This window comes from Macaca thibetana, chromosome 10, assembly GCF_024542745.1.
Source record: "Macaca thibetana thibetana isolate TM-01 chromosome 10, ASM2454274v1, whole genome shotgun sequence".
NCBI classification, from domain to species: domain Eukaryota; kingdom Metazoa; phylum Chordata; class Mammalia; order Primates; family Cercopithecidae; genus Macaca; species Macaca thibetana.
Window position 1 is genome coordinate 65486937 of NC_065587.1, and position 27006 is coordinate 65513942.

General features: G+C 39.6%; 3 protein-coding genes across 19 annotated transcripts in view; 1 reads left to right on the top strand and 2 right to left on the bottom strand.

The window, feature by feature from the left end:
- Positions 1 to 27006, top strand: part of EIF2S2 (eukaryotic translation initiation factor 2 subunit beta) — a 511882-nt gene that overhangs the window by 100017 nt on the left and 384859 nt on the right. The window contains exon 1 of one of the 8 annotated variants that reach the window (XM_050807225.1): positions 1314 to 1323. The exons of 6 other annotated variants lie outside the window; for them this stretch is intronic. The gene's annotated coding sequence lies outside the window, so the exon portion shown is untranslated. Of the gene's footprint in view, positions 1 to 1313; positions 1324 to 10742; positions 10753 to 27006 lie in introns of those variants that run through there. One more of the 8 variants, XM_050807237.1, reaches the window with a different exon arrangement.
- The window catches only part of MAP1LC3A (microtubule associated protein 1 light chain 3 alpha), a 306452-nt gene that overhangs the window by 85695 nt on the left and 193751 nt on the right, over positions 1 to 27006 (bottom strand). The window lies entirely within an intron of this gene.
- ITCH (itchy E3 ubiquitin protein ligase) overlaps positions 1 to 27006 on the bottom strand; it is a 136904-nt gene that overhangs the window by 32446 nt on the left and 77452 nt on the right. For 6 of the 7 annotated variants that reach the window (XM_050807044.1, XM_050807046.1, XM_050807045.1 and 3 more), the window contains 5 exons: positions 26237 to 26332; positions 22745 to 22919; positions 18747 to 18816; positions 10645 to 10729; positions 4935 to 5063 (listed from right to left, as the gene is read on the bottom strand). In XM_050807044.1, the coding sequence (XP_050663001.1) occupies positions 4935 to 5063; positions 10645 to 10729; positions 18747 to 18816; positions 22745 to 22919; positions 26237 to 26332 (555 nt within the window). Of the gene's footprint in view, positions 1 to 4934; positions 5064 to 10644; positions 10730 to 18746; positions 18817 to 22744; positions 22920 to 26236; positions 26333 to 27006 lie in introns of those variants that run through there. The other variant, XM_050807048.1, reaches the window with a different exon arrangement.

A 27006-nucleotide genomic window follows, 5' to 3' on the forward strand; every position in this document is an offset into this window, starting at 1 on the left:
CCTCACCCTACAAAGTAACTGGGGCTACAGGCACGCACCACCACACCTGGCTAATATTTTGTATTTTTTGTAGAGATGGGGTTTCACCATGTTGCCTAGGCTGGTCTTGAATTCTTGAGCTCAAGTGATCTGCCCACCTTGGCCTTCCAAAATGCTGAGATTACTGGTGTGAGCCACTGGGCCTGCCCTTAAAAATTATTTAATTATGCATTTATCAGCTATAGAGATATTTAGACTTACTATCTGTTCTTGTGTCCATTTTGGTGACATACCTTTTATAGAATTTGTCCATTTGATCTAAAATGTTAAATTTATTGGCATAAATATACCCTTTATTATCCTTTTAATGTCTATAAAATACACAGTAATGTCCCTCTTTTTTTCTCTACAGGTTTAATTACTAAGGGTTGTTAATATTATTCATGTTTACCAAAAATTTATCTTCTAGCTTTGGGCGCTCCATTGTTTCTTTTCCACTTCACTGAGTTCTGCTTTCATTTATTTCCTTTCTTGTACTTACTTTAGGTTTAGTAACTTTCCTTTTTCTAGCATCTGAATGTAAAAGCAGAGATCACTGATTTTATCTTTCCTATATTCTCATCTACTTCTTTAAAACAAAAAGTTTCCCTCTGAAGACTACTTTAGTTAAATCCCACAAATTGTGATATGTGGTGTTTTAATTATTATTCAAAATAAAATATTTCCTGCTTTTTCTTGTAACTTCTTTTTTGAGCAATGGTAATGGTGTGGTGGAAGTCCCGCTGGACTATTTTTAAATGATGGGGACAAATACACTTCTATCTTACATAAACTACTATTATTTTAGTGTTTTCTATTATATGCACCCAAACTTACTGTAACTAAAATCAATGATAGAATAATATTATCGATAATTTATCCCCATATCTAAATTACCTCCGTATTTCATTAATACCAAATTAGCCTGATTTCCCAGTTTCTGTTTTAAACATAAAAGTTCTTAATGTGTAGAAGTATAAAATTAGAAGGTAACAGGGAACCACCTTTGCTCTAAGCAAGCCACACTATAAGAAAACTACAGACCAACATCCCTTATGAACACTGATGGAAGAATACTAAATAAAATATCAGCAAAAAAATCTCAACAGCATATTAAAAGGCTACTTCAATCCTTTTGACTAAGAAGGATTTATTCCTCGAATGCAAAAATGGCTATTATATCTATGGATATAATAGACATATCTAGCGATATGTCTAAATATCCCTATAGCTGATAAATCAAATGCATAATTAAACCTATGAAAAATCAATGTAATATACCACATTAACAGAATGCGGGGGGGGGGGGGGAATCACATGATCATCTCAATTGATACCAAAAAAGGATTATACAAAATTCAATACACTTTCATGATAAAACACTCCACAAAAGGGATAGGAAACACTAGGAATAGAGGGAAACTACCTCAATATAATAAAAGGCACATATAAAAATCTAACAGCAAACATCGCATTCAATGGTTAGTTTTTTAAGGTGAGGAACAATACAAGAATGCCTACTTTCGCCACTTGTAGTCAACATAGCATCCAGAAGCTCTAGCCAAAGGAATTAAGAAAAAAAAAAAAAAAGATATCCAAATTGGGAAGAATAAAACTTATCTGCTTTCAGAAGCTATGATATTTTATGAAGAAAACACTAAATATTCCACAACAAAAAATCCTGCCAGAATAAGTGAATTCACGAAAGTAGCAGCTTACAAAGTCAACACACAATAATCAGTTCCATTTCTATATACTAAGAATAAACAAATGAAAAGAAAATTAAGAAAACAATTCCATTACAATAGCATCACAAAGAATAAAAAATACTTAGGAATTAATTAACCAAGAAGGCAAAAGACTTGTACACTGAAAAACCACAAAACACTACTGAAATAAATTAAAGAAAACACAAAGATATCCACATTCATGGATTGGAAGACTTAATATTGTTAAGATGACCACACTACCCCAAATTGATATAGATATTAAATCTCTATCGGTCAATATAGATTTTATTGATTTTATACATTCAATAAAAGCCCCTATCAAAATCCAAATGACCTTTTTTTTTTTTTTTTCCCAAGAAATAAAAAAATCCATCCTAAAATTCATATGGAATCTCAAAGGACCCTGAATAGCCAAAGGAAGCTTGAAAAAAGAACAAAGTTGGAGGACACACACCATCCTGATTTGAAAACTTGCTACAAAGTTATAGCGTGGTATTGGCAAGTCAGACATACAGACCAATAGAATAAACAGCGCAGAAATAATGCCTTGCATATATGGTAAAATGCTATTGACAATGGTGCCACAATCGTGCAATGGGGAAAGGACAGTCTTTTCAACAAATGATGCTTGGGAAAATTGGACATTCACACGCAAAAAGATGACGTTGGACCCTTACTCAACAACATATACAAAATTTAACACAAAATGGATAAAAGATCTAAATGTAAGAGCTAAAATTAAAGAACTCTCAGTCCAGGTGTGGTGGCTCACGCCTGTAATCCCTGCACTTTGAGAGGCTGAGGCGGGCAGATCATGAGGCCAGGAGTTTGAGACCAGCCTGCAACGTGGTAAAACCCCATCTCTACTAAAAATACAAAAATTAGCCAGGCGTGGTGGTGCGTGCCAAAAACCCCAGCTACTCAGGAGGCTGAGGCAAAAGAATTGCTTGAACCCGGGTGGCAGAAGTTGCAGTGAGCTGAGATCTTGCCACTGTACTCCAGCTTGGGCGCCAGAGCGAGACTCTATCTCAAAAAAAAAAAAAAAAAAAAGAACTCTCAGAAGAAAACTTAAGGCAAAGCTTTATGACACTGGATTTGGCAATGACTTCTTGGGTATGACTCCAAAGGTACAGGTGACAAAAAATTGGCAGGCAGGGCACAGAGCCTCACGCCTGTAATCCCAACACTTCTGGAGGCCGAGGCGGGCGGATCACCTGAGGTCGGGAGTTCGAGAACAGCCTACTCAACAAGGAGAAACCCTATCTTCTACTAAAAATACAAAATTAGCTGGGCATAGTGGTGCATGCCTGTAATCTCAGCTACTTGAGAGGCTGAAGCAGGAGAATTGCTTGAACCCAGGAGGCGGAGGTTGTGGTGAGCCGAGATCGCACCATTGCACTCCAGCCTGAGCAAAAAGAGCGAAACTCCATCTCAAAAAAAAAAAAGAAAAAAGAAAAAAGAAAAAATCCACAAATCAGACATCAAAATCTAAAATGTTTTATGCATCAAAGGGCACTATCTGCAGTAAAAAGGAAATCACAGAATGGGAGAAAATAATTGCAAATCATGTATTTGATAAAGGATTAACACCCAGAATATATGGAGAACACCTAAAACTCAATTGCAAAAGAAAAGAAAAACAACAGCAACAAATGGGCAAAGGACTTAAAGAGACATTTCTCCAAAGAAGATACACAAATGGCCAAGAAGCATACGAAAAGATACTCAACATCATAAATCATTAGAAAAATACAAAGAAAAATCACAATGAAATACTACATTAAGGATGGCTATTTAAAAAAGACGATGATGACGAAGAAAAAAAACAAAAACAAAAGAGCTGATGAGAATGTACAGAAATTGGAATTCTTCTGCACTAGGGGGGAAATGTAAACTGGCATAGATACTCTGAAAAACAGTATGGTGGTTCCTCAAAAAATTAAATAGAGAATTAATATTTAATCTAGCAATTCCACTTTTGGGTATAGATACAAAAGTCATCAAAGTAGGAACTCAAATAGATATTTGGTTTTTGGCGTTGTTTTGAGATGGAGGGAATCTTACTCTGTCACCCAGGCTGGAGTGCAGTGGCATGATCTTGACTCACTGTAACCTCTGCCGCCTGAATTCAAGCAGTTCTCCTGCCTCAGACTCCCGAGTAGCCGGGATTACAGGTGTGTGCCACCATGCCCAGCTAATTTTTGTATTTTTAGTAGAGATGGGGTTTTGCCAAGTTGGCCAGGCTGGTCTCTAACTCCTGATCTCAGGTGATCTGCCCGCCTTGGCCTCCCAAAGTGCTGGGATTACAGGCATGAGCCATTGCGCCCGGCCTCAAGCAGATAACTGTATACCAATGGTCAGAGCAGCATTATTTATAATACCCCCCCAAAAATGGAAACAATGCAAATATCTGTGAATAAACAAAATGTGATATATATATACACACTGGAATATTATTCAGCTTCAAAAAGGAATGAAAATGTTGATACACATTACAACATGGGTGAATCTTGAAGACATGACCTTAGTGAAATAATCCAGAGTCATAAGAATAAATATTGTATGACTCCAATAATATAGGTACTTAAAGTAGTCAAATTCATAGAGAAAGAAAGTAGAATGCTGGTTACCAGGTCTGCTAAAGTTATTGTTTAAAGGGTACAGTGTTTCAGTGTGGAATGATGAAAACATTCTGGAGATGGATGGTGGTAATGATTATGCAACAATATGAATGTGCTTAATGCCACTGAACTGTACACATAAAACAAGAAACTTTAGGTTACATATTTTCCCACAAAAAAGTCATAAAGCAAATAAGCAAATCAAAAGGTTACTTTCTCAGAAATGGGGTGGGGGAGAATGAGAGCTTTTTTAAAGTCAAAAAGTAATGAGAATGAAAGAAGCTGAAAATCAGAAATCAGAGATTAATTGGTAAGCAGCACAATATCTATAAATTCTAAATAGTTTCATTTAGTGCTGTGTGAACAAATGGTAAGAAATATGAAAATCTCTAGAATAAAACATCCAAGACGGAGATGGAAATGCAAAATACTTAATGAACAGAAACCTACTGTCGAGCTAACTCAAGAAATACTAAGATTTCCACTCCTTGCTAATACAAATCTTTATATCAAAATCTGAAGGACTAGTTTTTTACTCTTAATCTACAATGTTTAGAAAACTTACAGGGCAGATTTTCCTGTGCGGGGATCTATATAGGTGGTAGTTCTTCTATTGTGGTCCACAAAATATGCAATTCCATCCACTGTGAATCTCATTTCCCAACCTTCAGGTAAGGGCTTTTCATTTAATTGACTACAAAACACAGGAAAAAACATAAACAAAAAATATTAAAGAGTTGCTTGTTTGCCAAGTACAGAAGCCACAAATGTCAATAAACATAGCAGAAATATTTTAGAAAGCCATTCAGTTCAGTAATTTCAGTTGTATACTAGACATCTATGTGGACATCCTACAAACAGGTTAAATTCAAAGTCCATCAACCACAATTCAAGTCTTCTGCCGTCTACTTGGCTTATGTTCCCCATTAGCTAATGACTCACTCTAAACATCTTGTTAACCAAGTTCTAACCATTCTGCCTTAGAAGTCTTCGTGTTCATCTCTATTTCCAATCCCCAACATCATCCTTTCTCTGGCTTTCTTTCTCTTCTGCTTTTTCTTTCTTTCTTTTTTTTTTTTTTGAGATGGAGTCTCGCTCTGTCGCCCAGGCTGGAGTGTAGGGGCACGATATCTTGGCTCTCTGCAACCTCCACCTCCCAGGTTCAAGCGATTCTCCTGCCTCAGCTTCCCGAGTAGCTGGGACTACAGGCGCCTGCCACCATGCCCGCGCCCAGCTAATTTTTGTATTTTTAGTAGAGACAGGGTTTCACCATGTTGGCCAGGCTCGTCTCGAACTCCTAACCTTGTGATCCTCCCACCTCAGCCTTCCAAGGTGCTAGGATTACAGGCATGAGCCACTGTGTCCAGCCATCTTCTGCATTTTTTCAACAGTCACCTAACTCGTGTTCCTCATTTGATCTCACTCTAGGCCTGCTCTTATGCTAACAGAGTATCTTCCTAAAATAGAGATCTTATTAAATTAGCTATCTCTGTAAAGTACTATCACTGTTCCACCGTTACCAATGATTATGATCTAAAGTTCTTCATATGGCATTCACTCAGCCTCTATACTCTGGCCTAAATATTCCCTTTCAGATTTATCTTTGCACCCAAACCTCTAACTCCCTTTCATGAATCCCATGATTTCACAGTGTATGGCCACTCAGCACTTCCTTAAATAATATATGATCTGTCACACCTCCAAATGAAGCTTTTCCCTTTGTCCCATGTTATCTATTGTTTTTCTACTAAGGCAACTCAAAAAAAAGATTTTTTTAAGAGAAAGAATCTCGACCGGGTGCGGTGGCTCACACCTGTAATCCCAGCATTTTGGGAGGCCGAGGCGGGCAGATCACGAGGTCAGGAGATCGAGACCATCCTGGCTAACACGGTGAAACCCCGTCTCTATTAAAATACAAAAAAAAATTAGCCAGGCATGGTGGCGGGCACCTGTAGTCCCAGCTACTTGGGAGGCTGAGGCAGGAGAATGGAGTGAACCCGGGAGGCGGAGCTTGCAATGAGCCAAGATGGCGTCATTACGCTCCAGCCTGGGTGACAGAGCAAGATTCCATCTCAAAAAAAAATAGAAAAGAGAAAGAATCTCACTCTGTTGCCCAGGCTGGAGTGCAGTGGCCTGATCATAGCTCAAGGCAGCCTCAAACTCCTGGGTTCAAGCAATCCTCCCGCCTCAGCCTCCCTAGTAGCTAGGACTACAGGTGTATACCACCACACCCAGTTAAATTATAAAATTTTATGTAGAGACAGGGGTCTCATTATGTTCCCCAGGCTGGTCTTGAACTCCTGACTGCAAGTGATCCTCCTACCTTGGCCTCCCAAAGCAGTGGGATTACAGATGTTGAGAAACTACACACAGCCTAAAATGTTATTTATGAAGTATTCCATGCCACCTCCTTAATACCTATCTTTATACCTTGAAAACTCTGTGATCCTAGACAAGCTGGTTAATCTCTCTAAACTTCAGTTTCTTTGTCCATAAAATAGAGACAACAGTGTCTATGTAATGAGACTAGATGAGGAATAAATGAGACAGGTAAAAAGTGACAGTGAGCCCTCAAGTTGTAATTGTTATTACTCCTGCTACAACTACAGATTGATCGTTTTTTTCTCTTTAGGTCTTCCAAAAGTATTTCCTATAGACTGCCAGGACATCATTTATCATGTATTTCAGTTTGTGTGTTTGGCAACAACTTCCCACCAGCCTGGGCAACACAGAGACACTGTCTCTACAAAAAAAAAAAAAAGGCCGGGCCCGGTGGCTCACACCTGTAATCCCAGCACTTTGGGAGGCTGAGGCGGGCAGATCACGAGGTCAGGAGATCGAGACCATCCTAGCTAACACGGTGAAACCTTGTCTCTACTAAAACTACAAAAAATTAGCCAGGCGTGGTGGCGGGCACCTGCAGTCCCAGCTACTCGGGAGGCTGAGGCAGGAGAATGGCGTGAACCCAGGAGGCGGAGCTTGCAGTGAGCCAAGATCGTGCCACTGCACTCCAGCCTGGGCAACAAAGCAAGACTCTGTCTCAAAAAAAAAACAAAAACCAAAACAAAAAAAAGCTGGGTGTGGTGGCCCATGCCTGTAGTCCAAGCCACTTGGGAGGCTGAGGCAGGAGGATTGCTGGAGCCCAGGAGGTCAAGGCTGCAGCAAGCCATGATCATGTCACTACACTCCAGCCTGGGTGACAGACTGAGACTTCAACTCAAACAACAACAACAACAACAACAACAACAAAGTTGTATTCACTAAACTGAATACAAATGTCAGATAAAATAGACTACCAAAAATGTAAAAAAGAGGTTTCTCAATTTAATTATACTTGCAAGATAGGCTCAGTAACCAGTTGTCTTGAAAATAGATAGAACTAGGTCATCTGTGTTGTTAAAACAGAATTCTAACTTTAGCTATAAAACTTTAAACATCTAAGGGGAAACAAAAAAAATGGTAGCAAATTATAGAAAGGTGACTTCCTCAATTATATCCTTAGAAAAATTCTAAAAAGGAAGAAAATGTTATCTATGAAATTCTTCATTCTTCCTTTATGGAAACTGAATAAATTTAAGTAAATGCAGTAACTCCATTTAAAAAGAAAATGGTCATTTGTTGGTAGGCAGAAAAAGCTATTTTAAGTTTAAAGCTTATCTTCTTTTATTTTTAGTTTTAGTTTTTTGAGGCAGAGTTGCCCAAGCTGGAATGCAGTGGTGTGATCTCGGCTCAGTGCAACCTAAACCATAACTTCAGAACAAAAGTTTTTAAAACTTTTGAGCCATGGACTATCTGTGCTCAAATTATAATTATACCAAAAGAGAGGTCTGGCTTTTGCCCTTAGCAACTTGGTGGTGATGTTTAAGCCCTTGGAATGCACTGTGTATTGGGAATATCCTTGTTTGCCTGGAAGCTTTGATCACTGGACAGTCAATAATGCGATTTATAATGGAGGTTGTGGGACATGGCACATCAGTTCTGACCTCTGGAGGAACTAGAGACTAAGGGGGCATTAGCTCAAATCTCCAGTAAGGACTGGAGACAAAAGGTCAGCCATGAAGGCAGTATGTGATCAAGCCCCAATAAAAACCCTAGATACCAGAGACTTCCCTGGTTGGTGATACTCAACCTCAGTGTGCACTGTCCCACAACAATGCTGGATGTTCAGAGCTTCCCAGACTCTGCCCTGTGCACCTCTTCCTTCTGCTGGTTTTATTTTGCATCCTTTCTCTATAACAAATGTGACTAGAAGAGGTTTCAATGAGTTCTCAGTATTTCTAGTAACTTATCATACCTAAGAGTGGTGGTGGGGGCCCCAAAATTTGTAGGCAGTTGGTCTGGAGCCGTCCTGTGGACCCCCAATATTGTAGCTGATGTCTGAAGTGAGCGCAGCAGTTTTGTGGAGGACTGTGTCCTCTGACTGTACAGTCTGCCAAATTCCTTGCAGAATGGAACCTTCTGGCAGTCTGATAAATGCATAGTATTATAGACTGTTACGAGTTGAACTGTGTCCTCCCTCCAAATGCATGTTTATATCCTGGCCCTCAATAACTCAGAATGTGACCTTATTTGGAAACAGAGTTACTGCAGATGTATTAAGATGAGGTCATACTGAAGTACTGTGGGCCACTAATCCTATAGGACTGATGTCCTTATAAACAGGAAATTTGGGTACAGATAGACATATAGACAGGAAGAATGCCATGTGAAGAATGGATTCATGCTGCCACAAGCCAAGGAGCTACAAGAAGCCAGGAGAAAGACCTGGCACAGATCACTTCCTAGTATCTTCGGAGTGAGCATGGCCCTGCTGACATTGTGATCTCAAGCTTCTAGCCTCCACAACCCTGAGACAACACATTTCTGTAGTTTAAGCGACCTCCTTTGTAGTACTTTGTTAAGGCAACCCTAGCAAACTAATATGCATACTAGTATAAAATGTTACAAAGATAAACCATTATATATACATAATTGTCAAAACATTATTCCTGTAATCCCAGCTACTCAGGAGGCTAAGGCAGGAGAATCGCTTAAAGACAGGAGTTTGAGAACAGCCTGGGCAACGAAGAGAGAACCTTGTGATAATATATATATATCTTTATTAATAAATTAACTAGCAAGTCCTTGTAATGATGTATGTAAACAAGTATTTAGAGATATCTGCAACAACCACAGAATTTTTTTTTTTTTTTTTGAGACGGAGTCTCGCTCTGTTGCCCAGGCTGGAGTGCAGTGGCCAGATCTCAGCTCACTGCAAGCTCCGCCTCCTGGGTTCACACCATTCTCCTGCCTCAGCCTCCCAAGTAGCTGGGACTACAGGCGCCCGCCACCTCGCCCGGCTAGTTTTTTGTATTTTTTTTAGTAGAGACAGGGTTTCACCGTGTTAGCCAGGATGGTCTCGATCTCCTGACCTTGTGATCCGCCCGTCTTGGCCTCCCAAAGTGCTGGGATTACAGGCTTGAGCCACCGTGCCTGGCCACCACAGAATATTTTTTAACATCCTTTGACTTCTACTGATAGCAAAGTCCTAGGCATTCTTAATCCTACATGGTAGTAGCCTACTTTCATAATGGAAGAAGATACTAAATTTCCAGTAAAGAGTAATAAAACTGAGTATGTATTTTCTTCCCCCTTGAAGCCACATACCCTGGATTCTTAACCAGTGATCTCAGGTTAAGAAATCCTGATTTAGAATCACTAATCTGTTCTTAGTAATTAAAAATAATATATATATATGTTAATAAGTATATTCTCATGTGCCAGGTAATTTTTTTGTTTTTTCTATCTTTTTTTTTTTGAAACAGGCCTAAACCTGTCCTCCAGGTTGGAGTGTACTGGCACAATCACAGTTCACTGCAGCCTCGACTTCCTGGGCTCAGGTGATCCTCCCACCTCAGTCTTCCAAGTAGCTGGGACTACAGGTATACATGCCAACACACCCAACTTTTGGGGATTTTTTTTGTAGAGACAGGGTCTCACTGGTTACAAAGGTCTTGAACTCCTGGCCTCAAATAATCCTCCCTCCTTGGCCTCCCAAAGTGCTGGGATAATGAGCATAAGCCACCATGCCCAGCCAAAGATTTTTCCTGTACTTTGAAGAAATCTTCAAACTTTCCATTAGATGAAAATAGTAGTATAATTTTCTCTTTCCAAAGTATGTAGGTGATTAATGTTTTAGGTCTTTGGCAAAAGAATATGAACTTTGATTTTCTTCAGTTGTTAGAAATAAGGTATAATCTTTAAGAGATTAAATATACACAAGTAACTATTCTTACCCTTGACTTCTGGGGTCTTCCCATTGTGTAATTCGAGTGTTGTGGTTGACGAAATATACTCTGCCATTGCTGTCTGTTCTCTTCTCTTTGGGAAAGGCAGGGGCGGGGGAAAGCAAAGCATTAGCATTGGCATAGTCTTCTTGCTCAAGGTAAAATAAAGTTATCTGAATTTGCCCATTTCTCATTGCATTGTTTATTTTACAGTTTTTAAATCACAGCTTTAAAAGGTTTAATTTATTCTTTGACTATTAAATGCACATCCTTACTGAAGTTATAGAAGTATTACATCTTAGAAGCTACGTAGACGTACTTTATAATGTCCTAATCATAGGACCTTTCTACTCAATCCAACCAACAGCAGCAAGAATAATGAACAGGTATTTGGTTTTTCACACAGGACCTTCATTTTATTCTTAATGGTCCCATAGGGTAGGTGAATTCATCTTTATCCTTAAGATAAGAAAACTCAGATAGGTTAAATAATCTACCTGAAACCTCAGAATTAAGTAGCAGAGATGAGATGGAAACTCAGGTCTCCATTTAGGGATTTTTTTTTTTCCATACCACATCATTTCATTCATTAAAATATAATAAGGAGCCAGGCAGGGTAGCTCAGGCCTGTAAACCCAGCATTTTGGGAGGCCAAGGTGGGTAGAATGCTTGAGCTCAGGAGTTTGAGACCAGCCTGGGCCACATGGTGAAACCTCATCTCTACAAAAAATATAAAAAAATTAGTGGGCCGTGCTGGCAGCCCACTAATATATATATTTAATATACATTAAATATACATTTGTATATGTAAATATACATACACACACACACACATATATATATATAATTTTTTTGGATACAAGGTCTCACTTTGTCACCCAGGCTGGAGTGCAGTGGTGTGATCTCAGCTCACTACAGCCTTGACCTCCCAGGTTTGGGCAATCCTCCTGCCTTAGCCCTGCAACTTACGCAATTTGATTTTTAGAAACTAAGCTTTTTAAAAAGTTTGAATCCATTCTGTCATCTTTAATACATCAGTTATTCATTTTGAGACATGTTGAACAAATTAAAAATTTAGGATACTGGAAAAGTCACATCTTTTGAAGAATTAATTGGTAATGGGACACAGAAGCAACTTGTGGGGCTAAAGCAGGAAAGTCGCCTGAACCTGGGAGGTCAAGACTGCAGTGAGCCCTGTCTCACACACACACAAAAATATATATATATATATATATGTGCATGTGCGTGCACACATAATATATAAAAATATACATAAAATAAGGAAACAATGTAATTTTTTTGGTATATGCCAGGCATTATTCAACTAGAAAAGACCTTATTTCTTAATATACTTAACATATCTCGTTCCTTAATATACCCAGTTCCAAAATCCTAAATATCTACAGTAGCTTTCTATACAAGGGATAGGAAACAGAACTCAGTTCTCTAATTACTGCATCTAAAGCTGCTGCTTGTTCCCCAACTGCCTCTTGCTTTAGATTTCTCCTTGTTTTCTTGTTCCCAGTCTACAAAATTTTACCTTCTTTCCTGAGATTTCCCCATTAAGGTTTAGAAGATGTGGATATTGGCCGGGCACAGTGGCTCACGCCTGTAATCCTAGCACTTTGGGAGGCTGAGGCGGGTGGATTGCCTGAGCTCAGGAGTTCAAGACCAACCTGTGCAACATGGTGAAACCCCGTCTCTACTAAAATACAAAAAAAAAAAAAAATTAGCTGGGCATGGCGGTGTGCACCTGCAGTCCCAGCAACTCGAGAGGCTGAGGTAGGAGAATTGCTTGAACCTGGGAGGCAGAGGTTGCAGTGTGCTGAGATGGTGCCACTGGATTACAGCGTGGCGAGAGAGCAACATTCTGTCTCAAAAAAAAAAAAGTGGGTATAATTTTCTCTTTTAATTAAACAAGTTAAATAGACTTGAAATTTTAATTTAAGTTCTGCTAATTTTGAACTACTGACTTCTCTGTCCCATTACCAATGAATTCTTCAAAAGATGGGACTCTTCCTGTATCCTAAATTTTTTATTTGTTCAACATGTCTTAAAATGAATAACTGATGTATTAAAGATCATAGAATGAATTCAAACTTCTTTAAAAGCTTAGTTTCTAAAAATCAGCATTTTAAACAAAAATTTAAGCTTAATCCAGGTTGACATGGCTAATTTTTATTTCCTGTGGTTTGAAAAATTGGTTAACTATTGGCCACTGTAGCTCATGCCTGTAATCCTAGCACTTTGGGAGGCTAAGGTCTCAAACTCATGACCTAGCACTTTGGGAGACTTTGGGAGGCTAAGGTCTCAAACTCATGACCTCAGGATGGCCAACAGGGTCGAAACCCCGTCTATACTAAAAATACAAAAATTAGGTGGGCATGGTGGTGGGCACCTGTAATCCCAGCTACTAGGGAGGCTGAGGCAGGAGAATCGCTTGAACCTGGGAGGCAAAGGTTGCAGTGATCCAAGAGCGTGCCATTGCACTCCAGTCTGGACGACAAGAGCAAAACTCCATCTCAAAAACAAAAAAGAAAAAAGAAAAAAGAAAAAGAAAAATTGGTAACTATTTCTCAAATAACACTTGAGATCATTTGGATCAGTTTTAGGCCAAATTATAGTCTTGTCAATTCGTATTTGGTAATATTTATTTCCAACACTGATTCTATGATTTCAAGTAGCAGTGATAACAGAGGTTACAATGGATGTAACTAGTGAGTATCACAAACTTGATTCTGACATTTAAAGCTACCTTCTGGCCGGGCGCGGTGGCTCAAGCCTGTAATCCCAGCACTTTGGGAGGCCGAGACGGGTGGATCACAAGGTCAGGAGATCAAGACCATCCTGGCTAACCCGGTGAAACCCCGTCTCTACTAAAAAAAAATACAAAAAACTAGCCGGGCGAGGTGGCGGGCGCCTGTAGTCCCAGCTACTTGGGAGGCTGAGGCAGGAGAATGGCGTGAACCTGGGAGGCGGAGCTTGAAGTGAGCTGAGATCCGGCCACTGCACTCCAGCCTGGGCAACAGAGCGAGACTCCGTCTCAAAAAAAAAAAAAAGCTACCTTCTATGTCAGCTGAGCTTAAAATGAAAATAGAACTCCAATGTGCAAAATATACAGAAAAGTGGGCTCTGCCTCTCATGACACATAGGTTTTGCTGGTCAAGGCATCTTCAGTGCATAAGCTTATCACCAACTCAAAGGCTGTCTCTAAACAAAAACATAATCACCCACAGTGTTACAGCTTGCTCCTGTTAACATGACAGCAAGGTAAGTTCATGTCTTGGCAGTCGCATTAAATTTTAAAAATTTATTTGCAGAATACAGAATTCTCTCTTTCTTCTTCTTCTTCTTCTTCTTTTTTTTTTTTTTGAGACGGAGCCTTGCTCTGTCACCCAGGCTGGACTGGAGTGCAGTGGCGCGATCTCAGCTCACTGCAGCCTCAACCTCTCAGGTTTAAGCAATTCTTCTGCCTCAGTCTCCCAAGTAGCTGGTACTACAGACACCCGCCACCACTCCCAGCTAATTTTTGTAGAAACAGGGTTTCACCATGTTGGCCAGGCTGATCATGAACTTCTGACCTCAGGTGATTCACCTGCCTCAGCCTCCCAAAGTGCTGGAATTACAGGCATGAGCCATCACACCTGGCCAGAATTCACTTTCTTGTTTAAAAATATATATTCAAATAATTTTTATAACCTAAAAATAATACCCTAAGTATATAGCTGAGCACATACTCAACTTTTTTCTTTTTTTTTTTTGAAACAGTCTCACTCTGTTGCCCAGGCTGGAGTACAGTGATACAATCACAGCTCACTACAGCCTTGACCTCCCAGGCTCAAGCAATCTTCCCACTTCAGCCACCCAAGCAGCTGGAACTATAGGCATGCCACACCCAGCTAATTTTTGTATTTTTCGTAAAGATAGGGTTTCACCATGTTGCCCCAGCCTGGCCTCGAACTCCTGGACACAAGCCTTGGCCTCCCAAAGTACTGGGATTACAGGTGTGAGCCACTGTAATTGCCGTTCATCTTTACCTGTCAGCAAAGTTCAGATTTCAGACCGAGATTTTCCTTTCAGAAGATAACATGAGGCAAGAGAAAATTAATAGCAAATATTTTTCCCGTATATATTCTAAGTATATGCTGCTGAGATCAGCCTTGACACACTTGTGAACTGAAGGCTCATCTACTTAATGAGAGGAAGTGCTGTGGCTGTAGAACTGATTTCTTTGTTGAAAAATCACATGATAGGCCGGGCGCGGTGGCTCAAGCCTGTAAACCCAGCACTTTGGGAGGCCGAGACGGGTGGATCACGAAGTCAGGAGATTGAAACCATCCCGGCTAACACGGTGAAACCCCGTCTCTACTAAAAAATGCAAAAAACTAGCCGGGCGAGGTGGCAGGCGCCTGTAGTCCCAGCTACTCGGGACGCTGAGGCAGGAGAATGGCGTAAACCCGGGAGATGCAGCTTGCAGTGAGCTGAGATCCGGCCACTGCACTCCAACCTGGGCGCCCGTATCCAAAAAAAAAAGAAAAATCACATGATAAACAATACTGAAATTACTGAACATCAAATTCAAATGCACATTAGAACACTTCCTGACTTGATGAATAATGAATAAAACAGTAAAAAACAGATACTTCTTGTCATTCTATGTATTCTTTCACAGTAACTAGGAAAATTAGGAAATATCTTCATACTTGATTGGAGAAGCACCTACACAAAGCCCTATTAAATAATACTGGTGAACCAAAAGTGTTCTTTGTTCTCTACCCTCTATAGTATGTGCATGTGTTAAAAATTCTTCATTGCCTAGCTAGGCATGGTGGCACACAACTGTAATTCCAGCTACTCAGGAGGCTGAGGCAAGAAAATTGCTTGAGGCCAGGAGTTCAAAGCTGTAGTGTGCAATTACTGTGCCGGAGAACAGCCTGGGCAACACAGGGAGATCCCATCTCTAAAAAACAAATTCTTCACTGTCAGCTTATGAGGTAGTAATGTCTAGTCTTAGCATATAAAAGTCTGAAAGGGTACAGGCTGTAATCTGGGATTCTATCAACCTGGGTCAATCCTGAAAGTATGTCAGGTGGGTCACTTCATCTGATATAGTACCAGTGTTGTCACTGGTTCTACAAGTAAGGTATATGCCCCAAAGGCAGCGGGTTATAAAGTAGTGCTCAGTCCGAGTAGGATAATCATAAACACCTATAGGAAGGGGCACTACTTCAACATGTGAAATGTGAAACCTAAAAATAAGCAGACTGTAAGATAACAGAACAAGACTCTAATAACCTGGCTAAGCTGGATCTTTAACACAGTATTTTAGCAAAGTATTGTTGGCTAAAGTAAAAATGAGAAAGATCTGGATGTTAAACAAAATGATGAATACACAAGGCAAGGACCAGCTTGCAGGAAAGGCTTTTCTGATAAAGGAAATGTAGCTCACAATTCAGGTTTCTATAAGCAAGAGGCAATTTTTTCTACACCTGCCCTAGAGAAGGAGTAAAACAGTTTGTCTCTGACCATAACCATGAAGCAAGTCACAGTTTTTCTGCAACTTTTTTTTTTTTTGAGACAGGGTCTCACTCTGTTGCCCAGGCTGAAGCACAGTGGCACAATCTTGGCCTACTTGCAGCCTTGACTTCTCAGGCTCAGGTGATCCTCCCACTTCAGCCTCCCAAGTAACTGGGATTACGGAGGTGTTCCTCCACACCCACATTATTTTTTGTATTTTTTTATAGAGACAGGTTTTCACTATGTTGCCCAGGCTGGTCTCCAACTCCTGGGCTCAAGCAATGCTCCCACTTTGGCCTCCCAAAGCACTGGGATGACAGGTGTGAGCCACCATGCCTGGCCTGCAATAAAATTAAGAGGATAAATACATATCCTTTGGATATATCCTTTTAGTGCATGAGTTTTTTTCTCCTTCTTTAACATAAGGCATACAACTCTAGAAATAAAGCTGGGAAACTCTAAAAATAAAACCATCAATGTCTGGGAACGCAATCTGACAGGTTAAGTTTAATATGCCTTGTAAGGGCAACATCCCCTCTTCTAAAGTGCTTCATCCTAACCATTCACTGACCACTCTTAGGCTTCAACAGAAACAGAGGACTCCTTAACTCCAGGCTGCCAGGCTTTGGTAAAGACAGAAACTCACAACTTACTTTCTTCTTTTTTTGAGACAGGGTCTTGCTCTGTCATCCAGGCTGGAGTGCAATAGCGTGATCTTGGTTCACTGAAGCCTCAAATTCCCAAGCTCAAGCGATCCTCCCACATCAGCCTCAAGAGTAGCTGGGACTATAGGCAAGCACCACCATGCCTGGTTAATTTTTTTTTTTTTTTTTGAGACAGAGTCTCGCTCTGTCACCTATGCTGCAGTGCAATGGTGTGATCTCGGCTCACTGCAACCTCCGCCTCCCAGGTTCAAGTGATTCTCCTACCTCAGCCTCCTGAGCAGCTGGGATTACAGGCACACGCCACCACGCCCAGCTAATTTTTTTGTATTTTGAGTAGAGACGGGGTTTCACCATGTTGGTCAGGCTGGTCTTGAACTCCTAAACTCAAGTGATTCACCTGCCTCGGCCTCTTAAAGTGTTAGGATTATGAAGTATAAGTTGCTGCACCTGGCCCACAACTTTCGTATGTCCCCCTGTTGTTGTAAGCTAATAACAATAACAGTTGTAAGTATGGCCTAATACATTTTTTACCTTATTGACTCACAGAAGTGTTTTGAGAATAGATACCTTTAAATAAGAGCAATGAGATTTCTCAAAGAAAAGTGTACACCACTAGTAGCATTTATTAACCCCATTCATGTGATCCTAACACACCAATATTTTTTCTCCATTACTCAGTACTGCTAGAGCAATGTATCTTGAGGACCAATTTTTCCCAATCTAGAAATATCACTTTCTGAATTTATCCCAATATTATGAAATATCTTCAGCTCTTTAAGACAAAACTCTGGTTCCACAATGGACTTTATGTTGCTGTCCACTTTCTATTATATTATTATCTTGCTTCTATGCAAAACTTTCTATATTGCCATCTTTATTCTGAAACCTTGCTATAATGCTATGAGTATTACATAACACTATAAATAGAACCTAGTAGGGTAGGTCCAGCTTAAAGTCTATTAAGGTCTATTTTAATAACTGAGGTATCAAATATCCTCAATAACAGGACACGCTCATGAGCTCCATGGTGTAGAGCATGAAGTTGACACCTTCACATGTGCTCCTTCCACTCTTCTATCAGATAATGCCAACTTAACCAAACTCTGAGCCTTGTTTTAGGAGAACCAATGTGATCACAATTTTTTTAAAAGCTTTTTATTTTGAATTAATTATTACTCACAGGATGTAAAACATTGCACCAAGTCTCACATATACTTCATTTTTCTCCGAAGGTGACATCTTATATAACTATAGTACAGTATCAAAACCACAGAAGTGGCATTGGTACATTATTGTTAACCACAAACATTGTTAAATTTTCATCATGTTTAAAAGCTGAGTTCATTTCTGTAAATGTATAGTTCTATGCATTATCTCATGTATACATTTACGTAATCACCTATCACCAAAATCAAGATACAGAATCATCTTGTATGATGGAATCGTCATCATCACATTACCTTTTAATATTTGTATCCACTTCCCACCTACCCTGTTTCCTGACAAGTACTAATATGGTCTCCATCTCTAGTTTTGTCATTTTGAGAATGTTATATGAATTGAATCACACAGGATGTCATCTTTTGAGACTGACTTTCCTCATTAAGCAAATTACTCTTGAAGTCCACCCAGACCTACTGTGTGTATCAACAGCCCATTCCTTTTTTATTGCTGGGTGATCAGTATTTTTAAACTGTAGAAGAGTAAAATAATTCTGAGTGTCAATAAAAGTTTTAAAGAGTCCACTTAATGTTTGGGGAATTTAACGCCTACTTGTAAATTAAACTGATACATTAAAAAAAAAAACTTCCCAGACATTCACTTAAGCAACAGCACAGTATCAGACATAAATATCTGTTTTAAAATGACAGAATTGGAAGAAAAAAAAATGAAATGACAGAATTCAGTGAAGAAACTCAGGTGACTTACCCCATCCAGGTGGCAATGGACCAAGAGGATCAAATTCTTTACTTTGTGATGTAGCAAATAAATCTTGATTCTAAAAAGAACCAAGAAGTGATGAAACTATTAACAACAAATTATCTGACAGCAAGCTTATGAGTTCTGATTTTCCTTTCCTGGCAATGTATAACACAGAGAGTTTGCCATCTTAAAGAAGTGTCACATGGTTATGGATAAATGCCAATACACTTTGGTTTGGTTTAAAAAAAACCTGTGCAAACATTACCTAACATTTAAAATTATTTAAAATTAAAATATTATACAAATATGTAATTCTCATCCCCAAAATGACCATTTTTTCCTTTGTGCTACAAATTTTACATCAATAATTTAAAAATTAGAAAAACATATAACCCCCCCCCGCAAAAGTAATTTATAATACCAGTACCCAGAATCATCAGATGACGGTGAAAAATATTGCATGTGTAACTCAAAAACAGAAGATCAAATACTGAACATATGACATACAAAGAATTATGAGAAGAGAGTTGGGGGAACAGGAAGAGTGGGCTGTCAGATGAGTGAAAGGAAAGGATTCCAGCTGGAAAGTGTTAATGAGCCTAGAACTGTATGGAAGACTTCTTAAAAGTTCTGTTTCCAGTGATCACATTGGTGGAGAGAAAGATTTGGCTAGATAAGATAAAAGCAAAGTAAGAGTCAACCTTCGGAAAAAGAAAACAAAAGTCATGCTGACTCCGTGTAGGGATATTAAATGTTTTGATTTAAATGTATAATTAAGTAGAGATAATTATATGGTTACCCTGTAAGACTTGGTTCAACCCTTTCTTCTTTAGTAAGATAAACAAGAGTCTAACTGCATAAAACATAATTTTACTATGGGGAAGAAAAAAAACAAGTAAAATAGGACAATGAATCCCACATACCCAGCACCAGGATTCAACACTGATCAAGACTTAGCCAAGTTTCTTTATCTCTTTTCTCCTGTCCTTTGTTGAAGCGAAAATCAAACATTATTTTACCTCTACATATTTTAGCATGCCTCTCTAAAAAATTTTTTTTTTTTTTTTTTTTTTTTGAGATAGAGTCTTGCTCTATCACCCAGGCTGGAGTACAGTGGCAGGATCTCGGCTCACTGCAAACTCCACCTCCTGGGTTCAAGTGATTCTCCTCCCTCAGCCTCCTGAGTAGCTGGGATTACAGGTGCGTGCCACATGCCCAGCTGATTTTTGTATTTTTAGTAGAGACGGAGTTTCGGAGTTTCACTGTGTTGGCCAGGCTGGTCTCAAAGTCCTGACCTCAGGCAATCCGCCCACCTTGGCCTCCCAAAGTACTGGGATTAAAGGCATGAGTAACTGCACCCAGTTGACATTTTCTTACATAATCACAATGTCATTATGACATGTAGTAAAGAATCAATGTTAATTTTATCATCTAATACCTAATCTGTAATTAAATGCATGATTGCTTATTTGTTAAAATCAGGATCCAAACAAAGTCCTTACGTTACATTTGGTTGTTTCTCTTAAATCTCAACATAGAGCAGCTCCCTTGCTATCTCTTTTTGTTTCTTTATCCATCCCCTCCAACCCCCTGTCACTGGCCTATTACAGAAACCTGGTTGATTGATGAGGTCTTGAAGGATATGAGATATATTACACTACTGATATAATAACTTGGATTTAGTGCTGTCGAGAACTGCCTTCCTCCTCCTGATAGACACGATTATGAAAAGATGTGAGGACAGGGAGGCCAGCAGGAAACACTACAAAAGGTCTGAGCCCAAGTTACAGATGAGGTCTGAAATGTTTGGCACAAGACATACTGTACTGACAATTTTAAGACTGAAGCCAATCCCACTGGCTCTCCCTGGACAGATAAACTAGGGACATGCACAATTAAGCCATGGACTAGAAAGAACCATTACACAGTGTTTTATCATCAACCATATCCACTCTGAGACTTAAAATGCTGGGTGTATGACAGTTTCTGTATGCTAGTAACAGTCACAACAATGGCAGCCAAAGGCCACTTCATATACTCAATAAACAGACTATTTCTCAGCAACACCCCATCATTTTTAAAGTAAATGTTATTAAGGATGTTAAATTAATTCATTTCAGCTTATATCTTTGGCTATGTTAACTAAAATAGGCTGTTTAGATTCTATGTGATTTCAAACCACTCTACATCAAGTACAAAGAGTAAAAATTTCAGAAAATTGTTCAGATTATGTTGGATTGGTGGGGGGGGGGAACAAGATGATGAAGGAGAAGCTGCCCTTAAAAAAAAAATTCCAAAGACCCTGAGTCCTAAATCGGTCAGGTTTACAGTAGTCAAAATATACAGTTGGTGCTCCAGAAATCTGCTAAATCTCTCTTCTAAAAGAATGTTTTGAAAGATTATGTAATGCAAAAATGAGATAAAGGGTACATATACAGAGGTGAATATGAAGAAGACAAGAGATGGGAACTAACATTTCTAAGCATTCAGTACGTGCCAAATATATTGGAACTTTATTTTAAAGAATCCTCAGAAAAACTGAGGCAATTTTATATCTGTATTTATTTTACAGATAAAAGAAATAAGTCTTGATAAGGTTAAGTAACTAACTCAAAGTCATACAGAGAAAGTTAACTGTGGAACCAGGATTTGAACCCAGACATGTCTGACTCCAAAGCCCATGCTCTTTCCACTGAACACCCATGTGGAAACTAGTTTTAAAGAAGGCAGGCAAGCTAGGCATTCAAACCTAGAAGAAATTTGGCCAGGCATACCACAGGTGATTATAATTTAGAAAGGAAGATGTAAAATAGCACAGAAAAAAAAAATGAAAAGAAGGGTAAAGTACACAAGAGACACAATTAATTTCAGCTTTAAAACCACTGGGAGGGGAAATATAGTTAACATTTGTTCAGAGAAAGTGGCAGGAAAAATTGTTATATGAAAGAAAAGTACCTGAGTCATAAGCACGGAACAAAGGGAAGGCTGCTGATAAAGGTGAATTTGTCTACATCAGTGAGTGCTGACTATTATGATGATGAGGTATCAGGAATAGGCAAGAATATGAAGAAAAGGGATAAAGCCATGCCTGGTCAGGACAGGAATGTGAAAGGTGCTGTTTTACGCTGATGAATTCTAACAGGCATGATACCAATGGCAGTGGAGGGGAAGAGATGGTGATGGAGAGGGGCATTTTCTCCTGAGCTCTTTTAAGATTTGATTTTCTTCCATTTAGGTTCTATATAACAAATCCATCTTGTTTGGCACAGAGAATCAAATTTCTCAATGGATTATTTTCCTTTTCCTCCAGAGAAAAGATCAATGATACCGTATGACTTGAGAGATTATAAAATTCCTACCACCAAAGACTGCATAGCAAAGGAAGATTTTGGTGTACTTACACTATTACTGCAATATTGCTCTATAGGAAAATATGTAAAATTTAAAGCATTTGTTTCCAGAAGGGAAATGATTTTATATCAAAGATAATAAAGATTTAAAGACAGAATAATACGGTAAGCATACTCCTATAAAGGATCAAATTTCTTCAGTCTGCCAGAGTACCAAATAATTTTTTAGGTAAGCCTTACCTCCAAATGGTAAAAAGTGGTTAAACTCTATCATCAGTTTTGTACAACCACGTTAGAGTCAGATGCTCTTAGACCCAAGTCACTAGCAAATTTAGAAATGTTTTAATTATTTTCAAGCTGCTTGAGTTTATTTTTACTGTTCTTTTGTTCATGAATTTTAAGTTGTCCTAACTTCTTTTTTGCTTATTTTTGACATTAAAAAGAAAAGGAAGTTGGACTTAAGCAAATTACTAAAAGGAAAGACTAGATCACACACAGAATACCCCAGACGAGGTCTAAAAATAATACCTACTAACAGCAACAACTGGGTTGCCATGCTACTTGCACCTTCTTTTTAGTGCTTTCCATGACATATGCTGGAAGGGGCTAGAAACAAAATACTCTTACTAGTTTATTAAACAACAGCCTGCTCACCCCATAAATGAATCTCTGGTTAAACTGCTGCATTGCTCCTTGAAGCTGACTACGCTGTAGCTGCCATTGTTCATAGTTCCGGACAGATTCCAGTGTTGGCCTCTGCCACGTTGTTGTTCTTGTGAAATGGTCAACATAATAAATACGTCCCATGTTGTCAACCCGCCGTTCCCAGCTAAATCAGGAAAAAAAAAAAACAAGCTAATTCAACAAATACTTGTGAAACAGAAGATTTCACCTTGAGAAACTACTTTTAATTTATATGGACTCTTTTATGCGTTTTTAAATAGTTTGTAAGTAAACTTAAGAGAAATGTTTCTAAAAATTTATTTCTTGAAAGTTCGTAAGATACATTAGCTAGGTTCTTAAAATGCAATACATATTTAGCGAGTAAGTCTCAAACAGTCATTAAGTTTTGAGCTTCTGTTCAATGTTCTTTTCACTGTTTCAATCATAACAGGGACGCAAATTGAATTTATAGCTTCGGACAGATATCAAAAAGCACTTTTTGGCCAAGTGCAGTGGCTCACACCTGTGATCCCAGTACTTTGGGAGGCCAAAGTGGGTGGATCACTTGAGGTCAGGAGTTCAAGACCAGCCTGGCCAACATAGTGAAGCCCCCATCTCTACTCAAAATATAAAAAATTAGCCAGCCGTGGTGGCGCAGATCCATAGTCCCAGCTACGCGGGAGGCTAAGTAGGAGAACTGCTTGAAGCTGTGAGGTGGGGGCTACAGTGAGCTGAGATCATGCCAATACACTCCAGCCTGGGCAACAGAGGGAGTCTCCATCTCAAAAATAAAAATAAAAATAAATCAAACACACACAAAATTTTCTGCAAGAACACAACTAACTTCCTATCTTTTTTTATTTTTATTTTTTTGAGACAGAGTTTCCCTCTTGTTGCCCAGGCTGGAGTGCAATGGCGCAATCTCGGCTCATCACAACCTCTGCCTCTTGGGTTCAAGCGATTCTCCTGCCTCAGCCTCCTGAGTAGCTGGGATTACAGGCATGCATCACCACGCTTGGCTAATTTTGTTTTGTTTTGTTTTTTTTCTTGAGATGGAGTCTCGCTCTGCCGCCCAGGCTGGAATGCAGTGGCCAGATCTCAGCTCACTACAAGCTCCGCCTCCTGGGTTTACACCATTCTCCTGCCTCAGCCTCCCGAGTAGCTGGGACTACAGGCGCCCGCCACGTCACCCAGCTAGTTTTTTGTATTTTTTAGTAGAGACGGGGTTTCACCGGGTTAGCCAGGATGGTCTCGATCTCCCAACCTCGTGATCCACCCGTCTTGGCCTCCCAAAGTGCTAGGATTACAGGCTTGAGCCACCGCGCCCGGTCAATTTTGTATTTTTATTAGAGACGGAGTTTCTCCATGTTGGTCAGTCTGGTCTCGAACTCCCGACCTCAGGTGATCTGCCCACCTCGGCCTCCCAAAGTGCTGAGATTACAGGCATGAGCCACCAAGCCCAACCAACTTCCTATCATTTTAAATGGGTACAAAATATGTAAGTAAATATTGATACAAATGTTCTAAATAAAACATTTGAAACATAATTGATTGTGTTGATTATGAACATAATTCATAAATGAATCGAATGATTTCATGATTTCTACCTGGTTGGTTATTTAGGCTGGTTTCTAATATTCTGATGTTATAAAAAATAAAACAATGAATATCCTAATGCAGCAAATGGTTTCTTCCTTTGAATTATTTCTTTAGGATAAATTTCACATAGAGGATTATGGTATGTATTAATATATAATTATGGTGGGCAGATGCAGGGAGGATGACAGGGTCTGGCTCTGTTGACCAGGAGTACAGTGGCACGATCACAGTTCACTGTAATCTTGAACTCCTGGGCTCAAGAGATTCTCCCTCTTCAGACTCCTGATTAACTAGGACCACAGGTATATGCCACCATGCCCAGCTAATTTTTTTTACTTTCTATAGCAACGGGGTCTCACTATGCTACCCAGGCTGGTCTCAAACTCCTGGCCTCAAGCGCCCATCCTACCTTGGCCTCCCAAAGTGCTAGGATTTCAGGCATCAGCCACTGTGCCCAGCCACAGCAGCAATTAATAAGGTAAAGTTCCTCACCAACACTTGATATTATCTGCTAATTTAATAACTAAAACAGTACCTTTTCAGGGTATATTTCCTTCAGATTACTAACAAGGTTAAGTATTTTTCCATGTTTGCTACTGACATTCCTCTGGATTAAAAAATATTTTTTCTCCAATTATTTTATATAAAGTTTCTTGGTTTTTTGGGGGGGTTTTTTTTGACAAAGTCTTCCTCTGTCTCCAGGCTGGAGTGCACTGGTACAATCTCGGCTCACTGCAACCTCCGCCTCCCAGGTTCAAGCCATTCTCCTGCCTCAGCCTTCCGAGTAGCTGGGACTATAGGCGCACACCATGGCGCCCAGCTAATTTTTAAATTTTTAGTAGAGATGGGGTTTCACCATGTTGGCTAGGCTGGTCTCGATCTCTTGACCTCGTGATCCGCCCACCTCAGCCTCCCAAGGTGCTGGGATTACAGGCGTGAGCCACCGCGCCTGCACTACAACGTTAATGTTAAAAGCTTAACACCATGTATTAATATATCCTTAACTTCCCCAATTAATTTGAAATGATTTTGCTATTAAATATAGTTTTTTAAATATAATAAGAATTTCATTTTAATATATGATGGGGCTCTAATTCTTATTCATTTAAATAATTACTCTTGAAGAAACTAATACTCAAACTACAGTATTAGTAAACAGGTAAACAGTTTAGACAAGAAAAGTCAAGGAAAAAAAAATTTTTTTTTTTTGAGACGGAGTCTTGCTCTGTCACCCAGGCTGGAGTGCAGTGGCATGATCTCTGCTCACTGCAAGCTCCATCTCCCAGATTCACATCATTCTCCCATCTCAGCCTCCTGAGTAGCTGGGACTATAGGCACCTGCCACCACGCCCGGCTATTTTTTTTTTTTTTGTATTTTTAGTAGAAACGGGGTTTCAGCGTGTTAGCCAGGATGGTCTCAATCTTCTAACCTTGTGATCCGCCTGCCTTGGCCTCCCAAAGTGCTGGGATTATAGGGTGAGCCACTGCGCCCGGCCGACCTAGGGAATCTTTAGGTCAGAAATGAGTGAAAATAGGGCCAGGCGTGATAGCTCACACCTATAATCCCAGCACTTTGGGGGGCCAAGGCAGGAGGATGGCTTGAGCTCAGGAGTTCAAAAACAGCCGGGGCGACATAGCAAGATGTTGTTTCTATATAATAAAGAAAAAAAGAAAGAAATATGAGTGAAAACAAAAATCATTTATCAGATTCTGAATTAATCAGTTGTCTAGCTCTCTTCTTTCTAATTTGTACTTACCACAAAACAAAGTGGACAGAGAAAGGGTTGACAGGAAAAAGTAAAATAGAAATGTAGGGAAGACTATACAGATGTAATCCACAATTCTGACTAAATAAAATTATTCTTTTTAAATTCAGATACTTACCCAGGAGGTAGAGGTTCTGGTCTATCCCATGTTGTTCTTTTCTCAACATGATCTACATAGTAAACTCGTCCGTGCTGGTCCACTCTCTGCTCCCAACTTAAATACAAAATTAGAAGGCTGGTAAAATACTTGCATCAGTTACTTGGCTTTTTAATCCTGTCTTTGCCTTTTTCCATTAAATGACCACTATTGAACTAAGGCAAATAAGGATATCAGTTTAGAAAGATGATACAAATACAATTTAAGAATAAAGTGAAGAAATGTAATCTTCAGGCGGTGGCACACAGTGAATTCAATTTCTTCTATGCAAGTATCTGCTCTAGGAGAAAATACATCCTAAAGAGGCTTGAGGTCAGTCAAGCTAGGATACTGAAGTCACTGTCAATCAGGGTATAATCAGGATTTGAGTGGAAACAAATGGCCAGGCACAGTGGCTCATGCCTGTAATCCCAGCGCTTTGGGAGGCCGAGGCGGCCAGATCACTTGAGGTCAGGAGTTCAAGATGAGCCTGGCCAACATGGTGAAACCCCAACTCTACTAAAAATACAAAAATTAGGGCGCAGTGGCTCACACCTGTAATCCCAACAGTTTGGGAGGCCGAGACGGGTGGATTACTCGAGGTCAGGAGTTCAAGATCAGCCTGGCCAACATGGTGAAACCTTGTCTCTACTGAAAATACAAAAATTAGCTGGGTGTGACAGTGGGCACCTGTAGTCCCAACTACTCAGGAGGCTGAGGCAGGAGAATCACTTTAACCTGGGAGGCAAAGG